Below are 15,246 nucleotides of genomic sequence, written 5' to 3' on the forward strand. Positions count from 1 at the left end.
CTATCAGATGTTCACCTTGTGCCCAAGCAGTCTGGCCACCCGGTGGGAGTGGGGTCTGTGGTTCCTCCCAGGCAGCAGGGGTTGTGGAGGAAGCTCCCATTCTGACACGTGGTTTCCTTATTCATCCTTTGAAGTCTCTCTTATCTTGGCTTCTGCCACTGGTTTCTCCTCCTTGTATCTTTGGTCCCTAAGAGGGGACAGCGTTCAAGTTTTTTCCTATGTGCTCCTCAGTCCAAGAAAGACCATAGGAAGCGGCTCATTTCCAGAACACAGAAGCCATGCTCTGCTCTCAATTCACTTAATTCCATCAGTTTCCTTTAGTCCAGTCATATACACTTTGTTACATATGTAGTATTTGTACAACTTAGTGACATGCTTTTTTTACATTATATAATGCTTATTTCAGATTGAAATTCCTAAGTCTGCTATCGTAAGTGAACAGCAAGTTCATATTCGTACTTTGCCATTTCTATAAACAAAGGATTAAATGCTATTTCTGTCTTAATATCCCTCTTCGATTCTGTTTACCTGACTGGCTTTAAGGGTTTAAAAAAATTTTTCGTCTGAAGTTGGTAAATTGTATCAGACCAGAAAAAAACAAAAAGAAAAAGAAGGCGTCAGTGGCTTTCCCTAACGTTAAGTAGGCTTAAGGGATATCCAAACGAGGGCAGAGAAATGTTTTCTGTGACCAGTGAAGCGGGGCCAGGGCAGAGAAGGAGCGCTGACTTAGTCATTACCCCAGAGAGCGCCGCTCCTCCAGTGCAGGCTGCGGAGAGCCTGGCTCAAAGGGCGGGCGGCCGGGCGCAGGCAGCGCCGCTGCGGCTACCTGGAAGCCGAGCAAGTCACCTGAGTCGCGCCGGTGCCTGGCCTGCCAAGCTGCAGCGACCGGTCCGCAGTCCGCGGGTGCACGACCGACACCCCCGCGGCGGGAGCCCGCCCTCGGCCTTCTGACTAGGGGGCCGGCCCGCCGGGACCGCGGAGCCAGTCGCCGCGGCGGCGGCCGGTGCCCAGGTAGCTCGGACCGCAGCACCTGCCCGCCACCCCCGCGCCCGGGGCGGGGCTTCCCGCGTCCCCTTTAAGAGGCCGCATCACCCGCCCCTGACGTCAGGGTGTCTCTCCGCACGAGCCCGCGTCCCGCGCCGCTCCGCGTCCCCGCGCCCACAGCCCCGGCGGCGGCACGACGAGCGGCGGCCCGGCGAGCGCGCCGCCCCGCTCGGCCCTCCTGCCCTGTCCGCCGCCTCCTGCCCGCAGCCGCAGCCGTCCGCGCGTCCTCCCTCACCATGTCGGTGGCCGGGCTCAAGAAGCAATTCCACAAAGCCACTCAGGTAAGGCGCGTGACAGGTGCGCCGCGGGCCGGTCCCGGGCGGAGCGGCGAGGGGCGCGCTGGGCGCTTGCAGCCGGCGGGGGTCTTGGGGACCCCGGCCCGCGCCCAGCCCGCCCCGGCCGCGCCCCGCATCGCCTCCTGCTCTCCGCGGCGGCCCGGGGCATCCCGCGGCGGGGAGCCCGCCCTCCGTCCTCCGTCCCCGGCTCACAGCGGCGCTGCGGGCGCCCGCAGGTCCCCGTGTCCCGCCTCCGAGCCCCGCGCGCCGCCCCCGCGCCGCCCCGCGTGGGCGCCGCAGGGAGGGGACCGCGGCGCTCAGGTGCCCGGGCGGCGCGGCGGGAGATTATGTAAAGTCGCCGCTTCCCCGGTGACCTTGCGGTGTCGGTGCGCCGGCTGTCCCGGGATGTGCTGGCACGAGGGTGGCCCGCACTGGGGGTGGCTGCGGGAATGCCCGCCGTCTGCGCGCCTTCCCTGTGGCCCCTGCATCCCTCCTTCCGCCGCATCCGCAGGCTCCAGAGGAGTGGGAATGGGGCGTTCTCCTGGGAAGCACATGCATTAACTTTTCCTTGGAGAGCTCGGTGGTGAAACTCCTCTGAGGCCAGGGCTTGACCAGCACTCTGCGTGTCTTTAAAAATTTCCGGTGGGTTTTGCAGCCTTAACGTAACCAAATTGTTGAAGACTTAAAATCATCATTTATTTTAATGTGTTATTTTTAGTGAGCCTTTTACGTCTTGATGTGTTCATCTTTCTCTGTGGGGTTAGCAAGCTGTGATTATAATAAAACTTTAATTCAGATTCTAATACTTTAAATTTCACTGGGCTCGTTGAAGAATTTTATATAGGGACAAATAAGTGAATACTTATAATGTGACCTATTTCTTATATAATAAGTATGGTTACTATTTTTTTATCTTTCTGAAACACTTCTAGTTTAAGGGATCTTTAAGTAAGCACTTTGTTGGTTTCTTTAAATATTTCTCATAATTTAGCCTTAAATATTTTTTCATAGATTAGCCTTAATTAATACTGAGCTTTCTCGTAGTTTCTCAGAAGTGAGGTTTTTCCCAGGCTACCACAATAACAGTCCTATTATAAACCCCTTACAGAAAAGGTGAGGGTTGTGTTATATCTTGGTTAAATTAGAGTGGCAGATGCAGCATGAAGTTCATCTTGTCTGTACCCACATGCCATCTTCATCACCACAGACTTGCCTTTGTAGAATCAGTTATATCTGTGAGTTTGGGAAATCAAGAATCCTAAGACGATTTCAGTAAAAAAAATGCCCATTAATTTTTGCTTTTCAAATTGGATCTAAGACCTCTCTGCCGGAAGTGTTTGTAACTCTAAGTGCCTTGTTAGTGTAATTTGGAAGACCTCTAGTGACTTTATACTTCAAATTCCTTCAGGTTTACAGAAGCGGCATGTGTGCTCCCCATAAATTCTCAGGCAGGACTTCATTGATGTCACCAGCCTTTTTTTATTTCAGGTACTTGTCACTTCTGTAAAGCAGACCTCAGCACTGAATTTACCAACAATACATCCTTTTTTTCACTTTGATTCTGAGGACTTCCTTTGCAAGTCTTGGTGCCCTAAAAGGCAGTTAGGAACCTTGGCTATGGAGTGGGAAAAGCTAAGGCTTGACCCGCCTCTGCTGTCTGTGACTTTGAGCAAGTTATTTAACTTTTGAATCTGGCCTTGCTAAAATGAAGATAATATCCGTTTCTTGGAATCGATGTGAGGATAAATAAATTTGTAGAGCAAATGTAAAAAGTGTTCAATAAATGGTATTAACGTGCAGGATAATTTTATAAATATAAAATACTGTCTGTTATGTTAGTAATAATGAGACAGGAGGAAATTGCAGAAGCAAGAATTTTTAGCTGTGCTATCTTAACAGAAAATAATCAAGGGGCTCCACTGCAGCTAAATCCAGAAGTTTTACCCAGCTCTGAAGTTCACAATAAAACGTTTGAATTGTGATGTGAAAGAACTTAGATCCTTAGAGGAGGTCTACCTCTGTTAAGATGAGATTAGTATTTATCACACCAAAGCCAGATGCGGAATCACTGCGTCATTTTCTTCTTTTTACTGAAAAGCTTTTTATTTTAAAGGTGAAGCAACACACAATCTCTTCTTATCTATAAGTTACGGTAGCTCAGTCTTAGAAAGCCCAAGGCAAAGGTTATTCTTCCTGTGCCTGTACGTGTATTTTGAAGGGTGTGTAAAGCCAGTGCTAATGTTTGTTTGTATGTAGGGGAAAAAGCCATGTCCTACTTTTTTTTTTTTTTTTTTTTAAGGAAGATTAGCCTTGAGCTAACATCTGCTGCCAGTCCTTCTCTTTTTTGCTGAGGAAGATTGGCCCTGAGCTAACATTCATGCCCGTCTTCCTCTATTTTATGTGTGGGACACCTACCACAGCATGGCTTAATAAGCTGTGTGTAGGTCCACACCCGGGATCTGAACTGGTGAACCCTGGGCCACTAAAGCGGAACATATGACCTTAACTGCTGGGTGGCCGGCCCCCCTGTCCTACTTTTTTTTTTTAATTGTTTTTTAAAGATTTTATTTTTTTGCTTTTCCCCCAAAGCCCCCTAGTACAGTACGTAGTTGTATATTCTTTGCTGTGGATCCTTCTAGTTGTGGCATGTGGGACACTGCCTCAGCGTGGTTTGATGAGCAGTGCCATGTCCAAGCCCAGGATTTGAACCAGCGAAACACTGGGCCGCCTGCAGCAGAGCGTGCGAACTTAACCACTCGGCCACAGGGCCAGCCCCGCCGTGTCCTACTTTTTAAGCCATTTTTCCCCGTGCACCTCTATGAACCTGGTCTTATCTGTAGAGGAAGCTTTGGACTTAGAATTATTTCCTTTTGAGAATGGATATGCTAGATTAAATAGACTGAGTTTATAAGTGGAAGGCCCCTCTTCAGGCAAACATTTCTCTTTCTATGAAATTGAGTTTTTTGCTTGTATTTGTGAGGGATGATATTTGTGTTAATAAAGCAGTATACCTTTAGTGTTTACTACCGATTTGAAATCTGTTCTTTTGGTTTAGAACTGATTATGTCTACCTTGTTGCTGACAGTTATTTTCAACATCTTTGCTATCTGGAGGCTTAAAAAAATGCTTTGCTAAATCTTATTAGAGGGGAAAATCCTTTCAGCTTGCGAATATATCAAAATAGTAAAAATTGATCATCTTTTTACTTTAATGTACTCTTATTAATTGCTCATAAAGATATAATGTACCATGCATTTAGAATAAATATCCTTCTTTTTTTACTGTAAAATAGGGCAAATCAGCATGTATTACTCTACTTTTAGTAAATTTTATTCATATTGGGATTTCATTTTGGCAAGAGTAATGTCACTTCTTTTCACTTGGTTTAAACTGGCAGAAGATTAGGTAAAAATAGCTCCTGGTTCCAGTTAACATGCTGTTCTTACAAAATCTACCCTTTTTTTTTTTCACTCTATCAAGCATTTGATGTGGACATCCCTTGCTTTATAGTAGCGTGAACGTTTGTTACAGAGTAAAATTTCTTAGGTCACTATTAGTTTGGTAGAGTTGCTGTAAAAAAGTATCACAAAATGAGTGCCTTAAACAACAGAAATTTATTGTCACGTACTTCTGGAGACTTGAAGTCTGCGGTCAAGGTGTCAGTGGGGCCATGCTCCCTCTGAAGGCATGAGGCAAGGATCTGTTCCAGGCCTCTCTCCTAGATTCTGGTGGTTTGTTTTCAGTCTGAGGCCTTTCTTGGTTTGTAGACACGTCACTCTGATCTCTGCCTTCATGTTCACACAGTATTCTCCCTGTCTGTCTGTGTCCACATTTCCTTTTATCTATGGACACCAGTCGTACTGGATTGGTGGCGTCCCACCCTATTCCAGTATGACCTCATCTTAACTAATTATATCGGCAATGACCCTATTTCCAAATAAAGTCACATTCTGAGGTACTGGGGGATAGAACTTCAACATATGAATTTTAGGAGGGCAGAAGTCAACCCATAACAGTCCTTATTGTGTAAAAGGATTCATTAAAGTATTGTATTTGATTCAACATTTAAAAGGACAATTCAGTCTGTAAATAATAATTTTCTGTTGCATTAAATGAGATATGTTTTCTTTTTTCAATGAGTTTGGTTAGGATATATACCAATTATAGACTATATCTTCTGATTTTTTTTAAATGATAAAACTCATATTTGATTAGGTTGTGTGTTATGATATAGTCTGTAATTATGTATAGTATGTAATTATTGTCACACAGATTCTTCAACTGGAAAAATTTAATTACATTGGTATTTTATGCCTTTCTGTTTTAGGTAATTTCTTCATGCTCTCATCGCATTTAAAATGTTGTGTTTTATATAGATGCTTTGCTCTGGAGAATGTTACATAAATCTGTTTATGCATTTGTTGATGTCGTGAGACTTAAAACTTGTTAAGGTATTTAATTAAATATTTCATTAGTTGTGACTTTATCCGAGTGAGGCTCTCAGTTCCTTAACTGCCTGCTCTAAGCAGTAGAGTCTGCTGCCTTGTAGACCTCCAGTGTAGTGTGCTGGTTGATGCGGGCTTCCCATACCTGCACTCTTTGTCAGAGTCTTAGCCTGGGGTCCATAATAGGCTGCAGAGGGCCTTTATATTTTCTAAAATTGTGTGCCACATTTTATGTGTGCGTTTTTCGGAGGGAGAAGGTCCTTGGCCTATCACCAGCTTCTTAAAGAGATTCTTAATCTCTATCCCACCTGCCCCCTATAGTAAAAATGCCTTGTAAGAAACTGATCATGTCATTAGGAGAGAATGAAGTGGTTCTTACAATAACAGTCTCTCAATCCATTCTATTACTGGGCTTTAGAATGTATGATCAAAATGCAGCCTTCTCTGAACCAACTTTAGGGGTGGTCAAATATAAAAAGCCTCTCCGGGGGCTGGCCCTGTGGCCTGGTGGTTAAGTTTAGTTAGCTTAGCTTCTGTGGCCCGGGATCAGTTCCTGGGTGCTGGTCTACACCACTTGTCAGTGGCCATGCTGTGGTGGCAACCCACATAACAGAATAGAGGAACACTGGCACAGATGTTAGCTCAGGGCAGTTCTTCTTCACACACAAAAAAAGAAAAACAACCTTTCCGGAAGTGTCAGAATTGAATAAGATGATGTTTGCATAATAAGGATAACTTGAACCACATAAAAAAGAACAAAGTTGTTAATGAGCTCTAACTTACCAATGACCTTGGCAAATGGACCGATGGGGTGTTTGAAACGGAAGTGGCAACTGAAAATAATTCCCCTAAGACTGAGATTCTTCTGGATTAAAGTTTTTATTGTTGATGTGGTTATATTTTTGCAAGGTTTTTTCCCCATAGTGATTCTTTAATGTTTTAAATTGAGTTTATATGAATTTTGGTTTCAATTGACTTAGAAAATTTTAAAGTACCTCCCAAATTAATTAGCAATACTTATGAAAAAGGGATGACTTAGTTGGGGAAAATGGTGACTATTTTGAGGAGAAATGTCATTGGCAGGGGAGGAGCTTAATGTTGGGGGAGGAAGCTTGCAGAGCAGATTCCGTTCTTTCAAGCCTCTTGTGCTGCGTACAGATTCCCAGGGCATCAGGCAACACTAGGGCTTTCTCTAGCGTGGGTAGCTTCAGGAAGTGAGAGAGAAGCGCAAGACCCGTTGTTAAGAGAATAATGAGAATTGGCGAGGTGGAGTGCAAGACCAGCTCCAGGGTTGAAAGTGGTGGGAGCTTCCTGGGGATGAGCAGTCCTTCAGAAGTCGAGGCCAGATGGGCAAGATACTAGGGCTTTCCTTGACTTCTCTTTTTCTCCCTTTCTGTTCTTTGAATTCTCTGTATCCTTGTTCTGTATTTTATGTGATGACCAGTGGGGTGTGGCCACAAGAGAGAACAAATAGAGGTGCAGGAAAACAAAGTTTATTGTACTCATAGGTCTTAGAGAAACGGAGTCACTGCTCACCAAGAGGGGGCCACATGGGAGGAGCACCAAGGGAACAGGCTTAACCAAGCAGGCGGGGAGCCAGGAGAACACGCGGATCCTGGGGTCAAGGTGGAGTATGCAAAAAAAGGCGCAAGGGAATTTCCTTGATGTGTTTGAATGTTACCAGGTCATGGTCCGGGGCGGGCAGAGAAAGCAACTTGTGTGGAGGCACACCTTTTCACACTGGTGCCCTTGGTCACCAGGTGGGGTGCTCACCGTTTGTGTGTCTGGGGATGTTGAGGCAGCAGGAGACAAAATATGAAGTTTAAAATTTCACAGTACAACCTTTCTGAATTTTTTTGGTTTAGATTTTGTCTGTTTGCCCAATCACTTTGGAGTCCAAATGTCTGAGAGTGATTTATGTGGTCTATAATGAATAATAAAGACTAAGAAGAGAGCTATAGCTATACCTATTAAGATGTCATTATTAAAATGTCATGATTGTGAGACCCTCTCAAGTGTTCCTGAAGACTATCAACAAAATATTTTCAGGTGGTACTAAATCATCAACTGCGTCTGATGCTTCAGGAAATCATTTTACTATTTATGAAGCTTTTACATCTAGTATGACTTCTGAATTCAGAATGTGATGTTCTGGTTGCTTTGCTCTAACCTCCCCCTCTTTAGTCCCTGTCTCCCATCCCAGGTCAAATTGTGTCCGGTATGGATGACTATGGAGAAGCTGTGTATAGTACTTGAAACCACCTGGCTTCTAGCAGGTTTGCTTAGATGCTTAGGTCTCTGAAAGCACTAGGCAATATTTTGTGGCCTATTCTGAATTATGATATCTGAAAGAAATATAAATATCTTCCCTATAATTCAAGCTGAGCTTCCCCCGTGGATCCTAATTGGAGCAGTTTGGTAATGCTAAAGGGCGTCTCAGTATCGAAGTACAGTGTCTGTTAGGCACATACGAATAGTCTGCTTATGCTTTTTAATGTACAAAAACATATCCTCCACAGTGAACACTCCCATCTGGGAAAGGGAAGAGTGGGAGTCATGGCAGTCATTGTCCATAATAGTGATGCCACCTTCTGGGTAAGCATTGTGAAGTCCCCAACCCCTACAGTAGAGGCAGTTCCTTGGTTTTATCCTGGTTCTGCAACCTGGGAAGAACTCTTTTGTTCTTTCTTCCCTTTGGTCAAATCTAAAGAGGGTGGCAGGGATTGTGGCCTCGTGGGGAGCTGCACAGCTTCTTTAGGTAGCTTCCTGTTTATTTAAATTTGGGGGTCATTTTACAGTCACAGGCTTTTAACTACTCATGGCTCATGGCTGATTTGGGCAATAAAATTCCTTCTGAAACTTATAAAAGTTCTCATCTGTTTTCTTCCTGCTAGTTCCATTTGCCAGTTACCACAACGGAAGTTCTTTTTTAGATCTAGTTTTCAACCAGTAGGTTCGGGTGTATTAATCTGAATTTTGCAAGAGGGCCTAATGCTTGTGTTTAACCAAGAAGTCTTAATGGGTCTTTGTTGCTCAAAGCTTGTTTCATTCTTATTTCCTGTTATTTGCTTCAGAGATCCAGGATGACTGGGGTTCTGCCATCTTTAACACATGGTTTTCAAGATTGCCAAAGGGAAACAGTATGTTGGAACAAACATGGGAGATATTTCATGGGCCAGGCTTGGAAGAGGAATGTGGCAGGCAGAATGCTAAGACCCTCAATGACCTTCCCTCTTGTGTAGTCCCCTCCCCTTTGAGTGTGGGTCAACCTGTCACTATCAAGATGTCACTCCCGGGATTGTTACTTCATATGGCAAAAGGGAGCTTATATTGTTGGGATTAATCTAGTCACATGAGCCCTTTACAAGCAGAGAATTTTCTCTGGCTGGTCGTGGAAGGGGAAGTCAGAAGGATTGGAAGTGTGAGGTGGACTAGACGTGCTGTTGCTGTTTAAAGATAGAAGGGCTGGGTGAGATGGAATGCACTCAGCCTCTGGGAGCAGAGAGCAGCTCTGGGATGACAACTGGCACAGAAGTGAGGACCTTAGACTCACAGCCTTAAAGAACTGGATTCTGTCAACAACCTGAATGTAAGGGAAGTCTTCCCCAGAGCCTGCAGATAGAAGCCCAGGGTAGCTGACATCTTGATTTTGGCCTTGGGAGACTCTGAGCAGAGAACCCAGTCAAGCTGGCCCAGACTTTTGACCTGTAGAACTGTAAGCTAATATGTGGCTATTGTTTTAAGCTGCTGAATTTGTGGCAATTTGTTATGCAACAACAGAAAACTAATAGAAGGAGCATTGGCTTCTGTTTATGTTCATTTGGCTGGAACTTGTAACATGGCCAAACCATGGTACGCCTAAGTGTGAGGGAAGAATGAAGGAGGCTGGGAACTGTAGTCGAGCAAGTACCCAGGATGTAGAAGTGGGTGTTGGTAAGAAGCTAGAAGTCTGTTCCACCCTGTGTCTATAACACATTCATTTGTATGTGTGTTTATGACTGTGTGTATGTGTATATACACATATATACATACACCTGTATAAATTTTAAGTCTAGTTTGCTCAATTAATCTTTTCTTATTAGGTTCAGTGTTCCATATGTCTTTTTGAATATATTTTCTATTTTACAGTTTTTTTCCTACAATGTTTGGGTTTTTTGATATTATGTATTTTTTTCCCCTAGTGAAACACAAGTTTCTTTTTGGGGTTCCTTATCAATTTTAAACAGTGAGGCCATTAACTACTTCCTGAGCAGCCTCTTAGCTTGGTGCGCTGGTAGTACATTGACAGCTTCATTAATCTTCAAGTGGAGAGACTGGAACTATGAAGAGATTCTTGAATTATTAGTCTCCAGCAAGGCACCAGGGATTTTTACCAGTGAGAGTAGAGTGCTTGACTGTTCTCCGTACATCTGTTTCTGTGCTTGTGGAAGGCAAGTGCCAACACAGACACAGTGAAATGATCTTATCTAATATGGGCACATCCGACAGTTACATGGTAATTTGAAGTTGTTCATTAAGTTGTTGAGGGTTGCAGATGTGTGTAGCACACTTGGTGGTGTTTGTCTGGGATGTGTTAACTCCATGCTCTTTGATGTGGTTTGTGGATCCTTAGCTCTGAGTGGGTTTCGGGTTGCAGCTGGTGGACAGTGCCAGACATGTTTTGGAAAAGATGAGGTCTGGCGCCTTGAGATGTCCTGTAAGGACTTGGAGTCAGTTGAGCAGCTTGGTTGGGGAGAGAATAGTCAGGCATGGTTCTGTGTCTGAGTGATGCACTGACCTGAAGCTTACCCTGGTGTGCTTCTTTATTGTTGAGTGAAAACGTGTACAGTGATTTGCTGGCCATATTTATATTATTCATTAAACTGCTTAAGTGGCTACTTCTGGGCAAGAGGGACCTCCAGACCTTCTGCTGTGGCTATCCTCCGTCATGTTTGTAGACTGACTGAAGGAAGTGCTTTCTGGAGATATTCCTCATCAATACCATCATCAAGGTTTTACTCATCAAAGTTAATATCCTATCATCCAGAGATTCTATTCTGCTTCCTTTTTAAAAAAATTTTATTATTATTTTTTTGAGGAAAATTGACCCTAAGGTAACATCTGTTGCCAATCTTCCTCTTTTTGCTTGAGGGAGATTATCACTGAGGTAACGTCTGTGCCACTCTTCCTCTGTTTTGTATGTGGGATGCTGCCACAGTGTGGCTTGACAAGCGGTGCCAGGTCTGTACCTGGGATCTGAACCTGTGAACCCCAGGCCACAAAGCAGAGTGTGTGAACTTAACCACTATGCCACTGGGCCAGCCCCCCGCATTCTGCTGCTTATGCTCAGCCTTGTACTTAAGTCCTGTCTCCTGTTACACTTTTTAATTAAGTTTAGCAAACATAAAATTGTTTTCCGTTCAGCTCTCTTCTATTCATCTCATCTATTACCCTCTGGGCATCTTTGGTCCCTTTCAAACTCACAGATCTAAAATCTTGAGATTTTCCCTGCTTTTTTGGTTGTTACCTTCACCTGAAACCAAATTTTCCAGAGAGATGCTTATAGTGCTCATCACCCATTTCTTGATGTAGACATGGAAAACTCCTTTTTCCTAGCTCCAACAGGGAAAGCTTATCATTGCTGATGAAGTTTAAATTGTTTAACAAGTATTTTGTGATCATTTAGATCCATATAATTCATTTCTTACAAATTCTTTCAGCTACTTTCTGTGTCTCAAGATGTATACATTTAAAGCATTTTGATCCATTTTCACGTAAACCACCTTCTATGAAAGGATGTGTCCTAAATGGAAAGCTTATCATAAAATCTCAGTGCATTTGTCTAAATGTTATGACTGTTACTGTACTTCTATGAGGCAATGGGTTATGCTGATATCATGTGATATGTATTGGCTTGCTCTTTATAACATCTCAATTCTTGATATCTGATGTCACTGCTGATTGCTGCCATGAATGATTCAGGTGAATTTAGGCAGTCAACTTCTGTAGACTCTTTGCATGTAGTTATGGTGGAATAATTTGACTGTTTCCCAAATTTGTCATTTGATTTTATCTTCATGACTTTTGGGCATCTGAATTCATCTTTAAATTACTGACTTTAAAAATGAATCATTGTATCACTTTCATAAATGGAAAAACCACTATCATTTATCATAAATAGAGGTGTCGGAAATTATCATACACAAAAACATTAAGTCCTATACTCTTGCTTAAGTAAATCTGTGAGCTTGAGATTTATTCTGCTTTTGTTAAAACAGGAGATTAACAAGTGTTAGACAAGCAGTAGAGGGTCTAACAATACACTGAGACTTTTTCCTTCACTAAATCAGAATGATTGAAAGAAGAATAAAGCGAATGACCCTCATTGAGGGAATCAGTGTTATTGAGGACACAAGTCAGCACCAACTGTATTTTTCAAAACTTGCCCCCTCCAACAATTTGACTGTATAGATGGTCAGCCATTTCCTGACCATCAAGGAATTTTCTGCCCCCCAAAGGGGATTTGATTATGTATCATAAAAGAGAAGATCATTTGTTTAAAGCAGCATTGAGTCATCTGTTCTGTGCCTAATGTTCGGAAGGGAGGCAGAGATGCAATTCAAGAGAAGCTCTTGAAATCCTTCAGAAAATGTTGAAAGACCACAGGTCATTAGGCTGTATAGAACATGATCAGTAGGAGCCCAGGACTTCAGATCTCTTCCAAGTTTTCCCGTGCTGAGGCCCTGTGAGACCCCACACAAGTCACTGGTCGCTTGATTTTCAAACCCCTCTCCGAATTCCTAAGTTTCTCTGCTGAGGTATTAGGGTCTTGGGTGTGAGTTTCGGTTCTGACGTTTTATGTTTCTGGTCTTGTTCCCCTCTGATTCATGTCTAAGTGTAGCAATAGTCGTCTCCGTAAAGAGCAAATCCAGTGTTGCTCCTCTGCTCAAAACTCTTCAGTGGCTCCTATGGCTCCCAGTATAAAGCCCTTATGAGTCCTGTTAAGGAGTTTGGAGAGTGTTCTGACCCTCGTGTACAGACCTAATCTCAACTCTCACAATTCTTATATGTGTGATTATCTTTTACATCTTTCCTTTGTACCACACACACTTACCGGCCTTTGAGCCCTTGCACCATGCTTTCCTCTTTATGGAAATTCCCCTTCCCTCTCTTCCACTGTGTACTTGACTAATCACTACTACTCTTCAAGGTCTCAGCTTAATAATTTCTTAGGAGATTTACCCTTCCCTCATTTGGTGTGGGTTAAATGCTTTTCCATGTGCAATCAAAGTTGCCCATATAGGCAACTTTCCTATTATTTCCCTTAAGTATAGGGCTTGGCCACTGTACTGTAAGCACCTATTTCCCCGTTGGTATTCTCCAGGGTGAGTATAAAGAAAGGGACTCTAGGGGCCGGCCTGGTGTCACAGCGGTTAAGCACGCACGTTCTGCTTTGGCGGCCCGGGGTTCGCCAGTTCGGATCCCGGGTGCGGACCTGGCACCACTTGGCAAACCATACTGTGGTAGGCGTCCCACATATAAAGTAGAGGGAGATGGGCATGGATGTTAGCTCAGGGCCAGTCTTCCTCAGCAAAAAGAGGAGGTTTGGCAGCAGATGTTACCTCAGGGCCAGTCTTCCTCAGCAAAAAGAGGAGGTTTGGCAGCAGATGTTAGCTCAGGGTTAATCTTCCTTAAAAAAACCCACAAAAAACAAAACAAACAAACAAAAAAAAGAAAAGGACTCTGTTCTGTCCTTCATTATGTCTCCAAGGCCTGACTCAATGGGCGTCCAATAGATGTTTGTTGACTGAATCTCTCCTTCCTGTTTCTTTTCTGTTTATTCATATTTATATTTTGGGGTTATCTTGTGCATACATTTTAAAGTTTGTTTATTTCTGCTTAAGAATACATCACATATTCTTAAGAGTTAATTGAGAAGTTAAATTAAAACAAGCCCTCATAAAATTGTAAGTTTGTAAATTTAAAATAAACTTCCTTAATTGTAAAAATGGCTAGCATGGCTAGACACTATTTTAACTACCCGTAATGACTCTATTAAGGACATTATTATCCCCATTGTACACACGAGGAAACTGAAGCACAGAGAGGTTAAGTAAGTTGCCCAAGGTTATGCAGCTTCAGTGGCAGAGCCAGGATTTTAATCCAGACCAGCTAGTTACAGAGCTGATAACTGCCAATAATTCTCAAGTATGAGTCCTATTCCTGCCTTAAATGTCAAACGAAGAAATATCTAAAAGCATTTAATAATCAGTAAGATAAAAATGAACACCTTAATAGAAAAATTAAAAAAGAATATGGAAAGGCAATATATGAAAGAACTACAAGTGGCCAAGATACAAATATAAGAATCATGGACATCAGACAGCAATCTGAGCCATTTTTCATTGTTTAGATCGGCATAGATTGGAAGGATGGTAGCATTCTGAGTTAGCAGTGGTGCAAGACCATGGCTCTTATTTGATGGTGGGAGTGTAAACTGTTGTAACACTCCTGCAGATCAACAGTGCTCTTCCTTGTAATTCTGTTTTTAGGAATCTGTCCACAGAAGATAAATGTATAAGCATGTACAACTTGTGTACACAGTTCACTTTAATAGTTATTGTAGTGAAAAATTGGAAAGAACCTAAATGTCAAATGATAGGGCATAGGGAAGTAAATCATGGTGTGTCCACATTATGGAGTGTCTGTAGCCATTTTATCCATAGGGCAGTGTTTATTGGTGTAGGGGAATAGTCATGATTATTGCTAAGTGAAGAAAGCAGGCCATAAAGCAGATATGCATTAGGCCTGATGTTGGAAAAAAAGAGCTATAATAGTAGCTAAAGTACACTGAGAATTTATATGCCAAGCACTGTACTATATTGCTAAAAGATTATTTTTAAAATTGACGTTTAAACAGTGAGTTTTCCTGGTCAGTGGGCTTATGGATAAGCAGTTTGTGTTTCCACATTTTCTGCCTCATCTTTTGTAATTAGGTGTATCTAGCACTAAATTTTCTTTCCACTCCATCATCGTTACCTTTTATTCCAATCCCTACTTCCTGAGGTTAAATTGAAAATAAGGGATAGAAGAATCTTACAAGTCATCACTGGGATTGGGTGCAAACCCAATTTTCAGCCAAGTTCTGGAACTATCAATCAATGCGGGTTTGCTCCATTAGGCATTTAGCATTAAGACTGTTAGAACACCTGCCTCGCCCTCCATAGAGCCCTGAATTAAATTGTGCTGCTTGGGTTTCTTCTGAGTACACAGCTGCTTTTCTTGTTTCTCTAAGAAATGTAAAGGCATCACAAATCAGAAGGTTGCTAGTGGCTTTTGCTGGCGTTTGTTTTAAATATTTTTTTAAATCCCAGCTCCCTAGTCTTATTCTTAGCAAAGACAGGGTCATGGCTGTGATTCTGTGTTTTGCATAAAGGGAAGGAGGGCAGCTAGGAAATGTACTGATGGTATAGAAGAGAGCTTCTGCAAGATGTTCTCAGTAA

At 42.9% G+C, this 15,246-nt stretch overlaps 1 protein-coding gene across 2 annotated transcripts in view; it reads left to right on the top strand.

The window, feature by feature from the left end:
- Nucleotides 1-783: 783 nt before the first annotated feature.
- Nucleotides 784-15,246, top strand: part of SH3GL2 (SH3 domain containing GRB2 like 2, endophilin A1) — a 197,945-nt gene continuing 183,482 nt past the window's right edge. Inside the window, exon 1 of one of the 2 annotated variants that reach the window (XM_046663758.1) lies at nt 784-1,325. In XM_046663758.1, the coding sequence (XP_046519714.1) occupies nt 1,281-1,325 (45 nt within the window). In that variant the 5' untranslated portion in view covers nt 784-1,280. Of the gene's footprint in view, nt 1,326-1,868; nt 1,962-15,246 lie in introns of those variants that run through there. The other variant, XM_046663760.1, reaches the window with a different exon arrangement.

Source organism: Equus quagga, chromosome 6 (genome assembly GCF_021613505.1).
Source record: "Equus quagga isolate Etosha38 chromosome 6, UCLA_HA_Equagga_1.0, whole genome shotgun sequence".
Classification (NCBI taxonomy): Eukaryota; Metazoa; Chordata; class Mammalia; order Perissodactyla; family Equidae; genus Equus; species Equus quagga.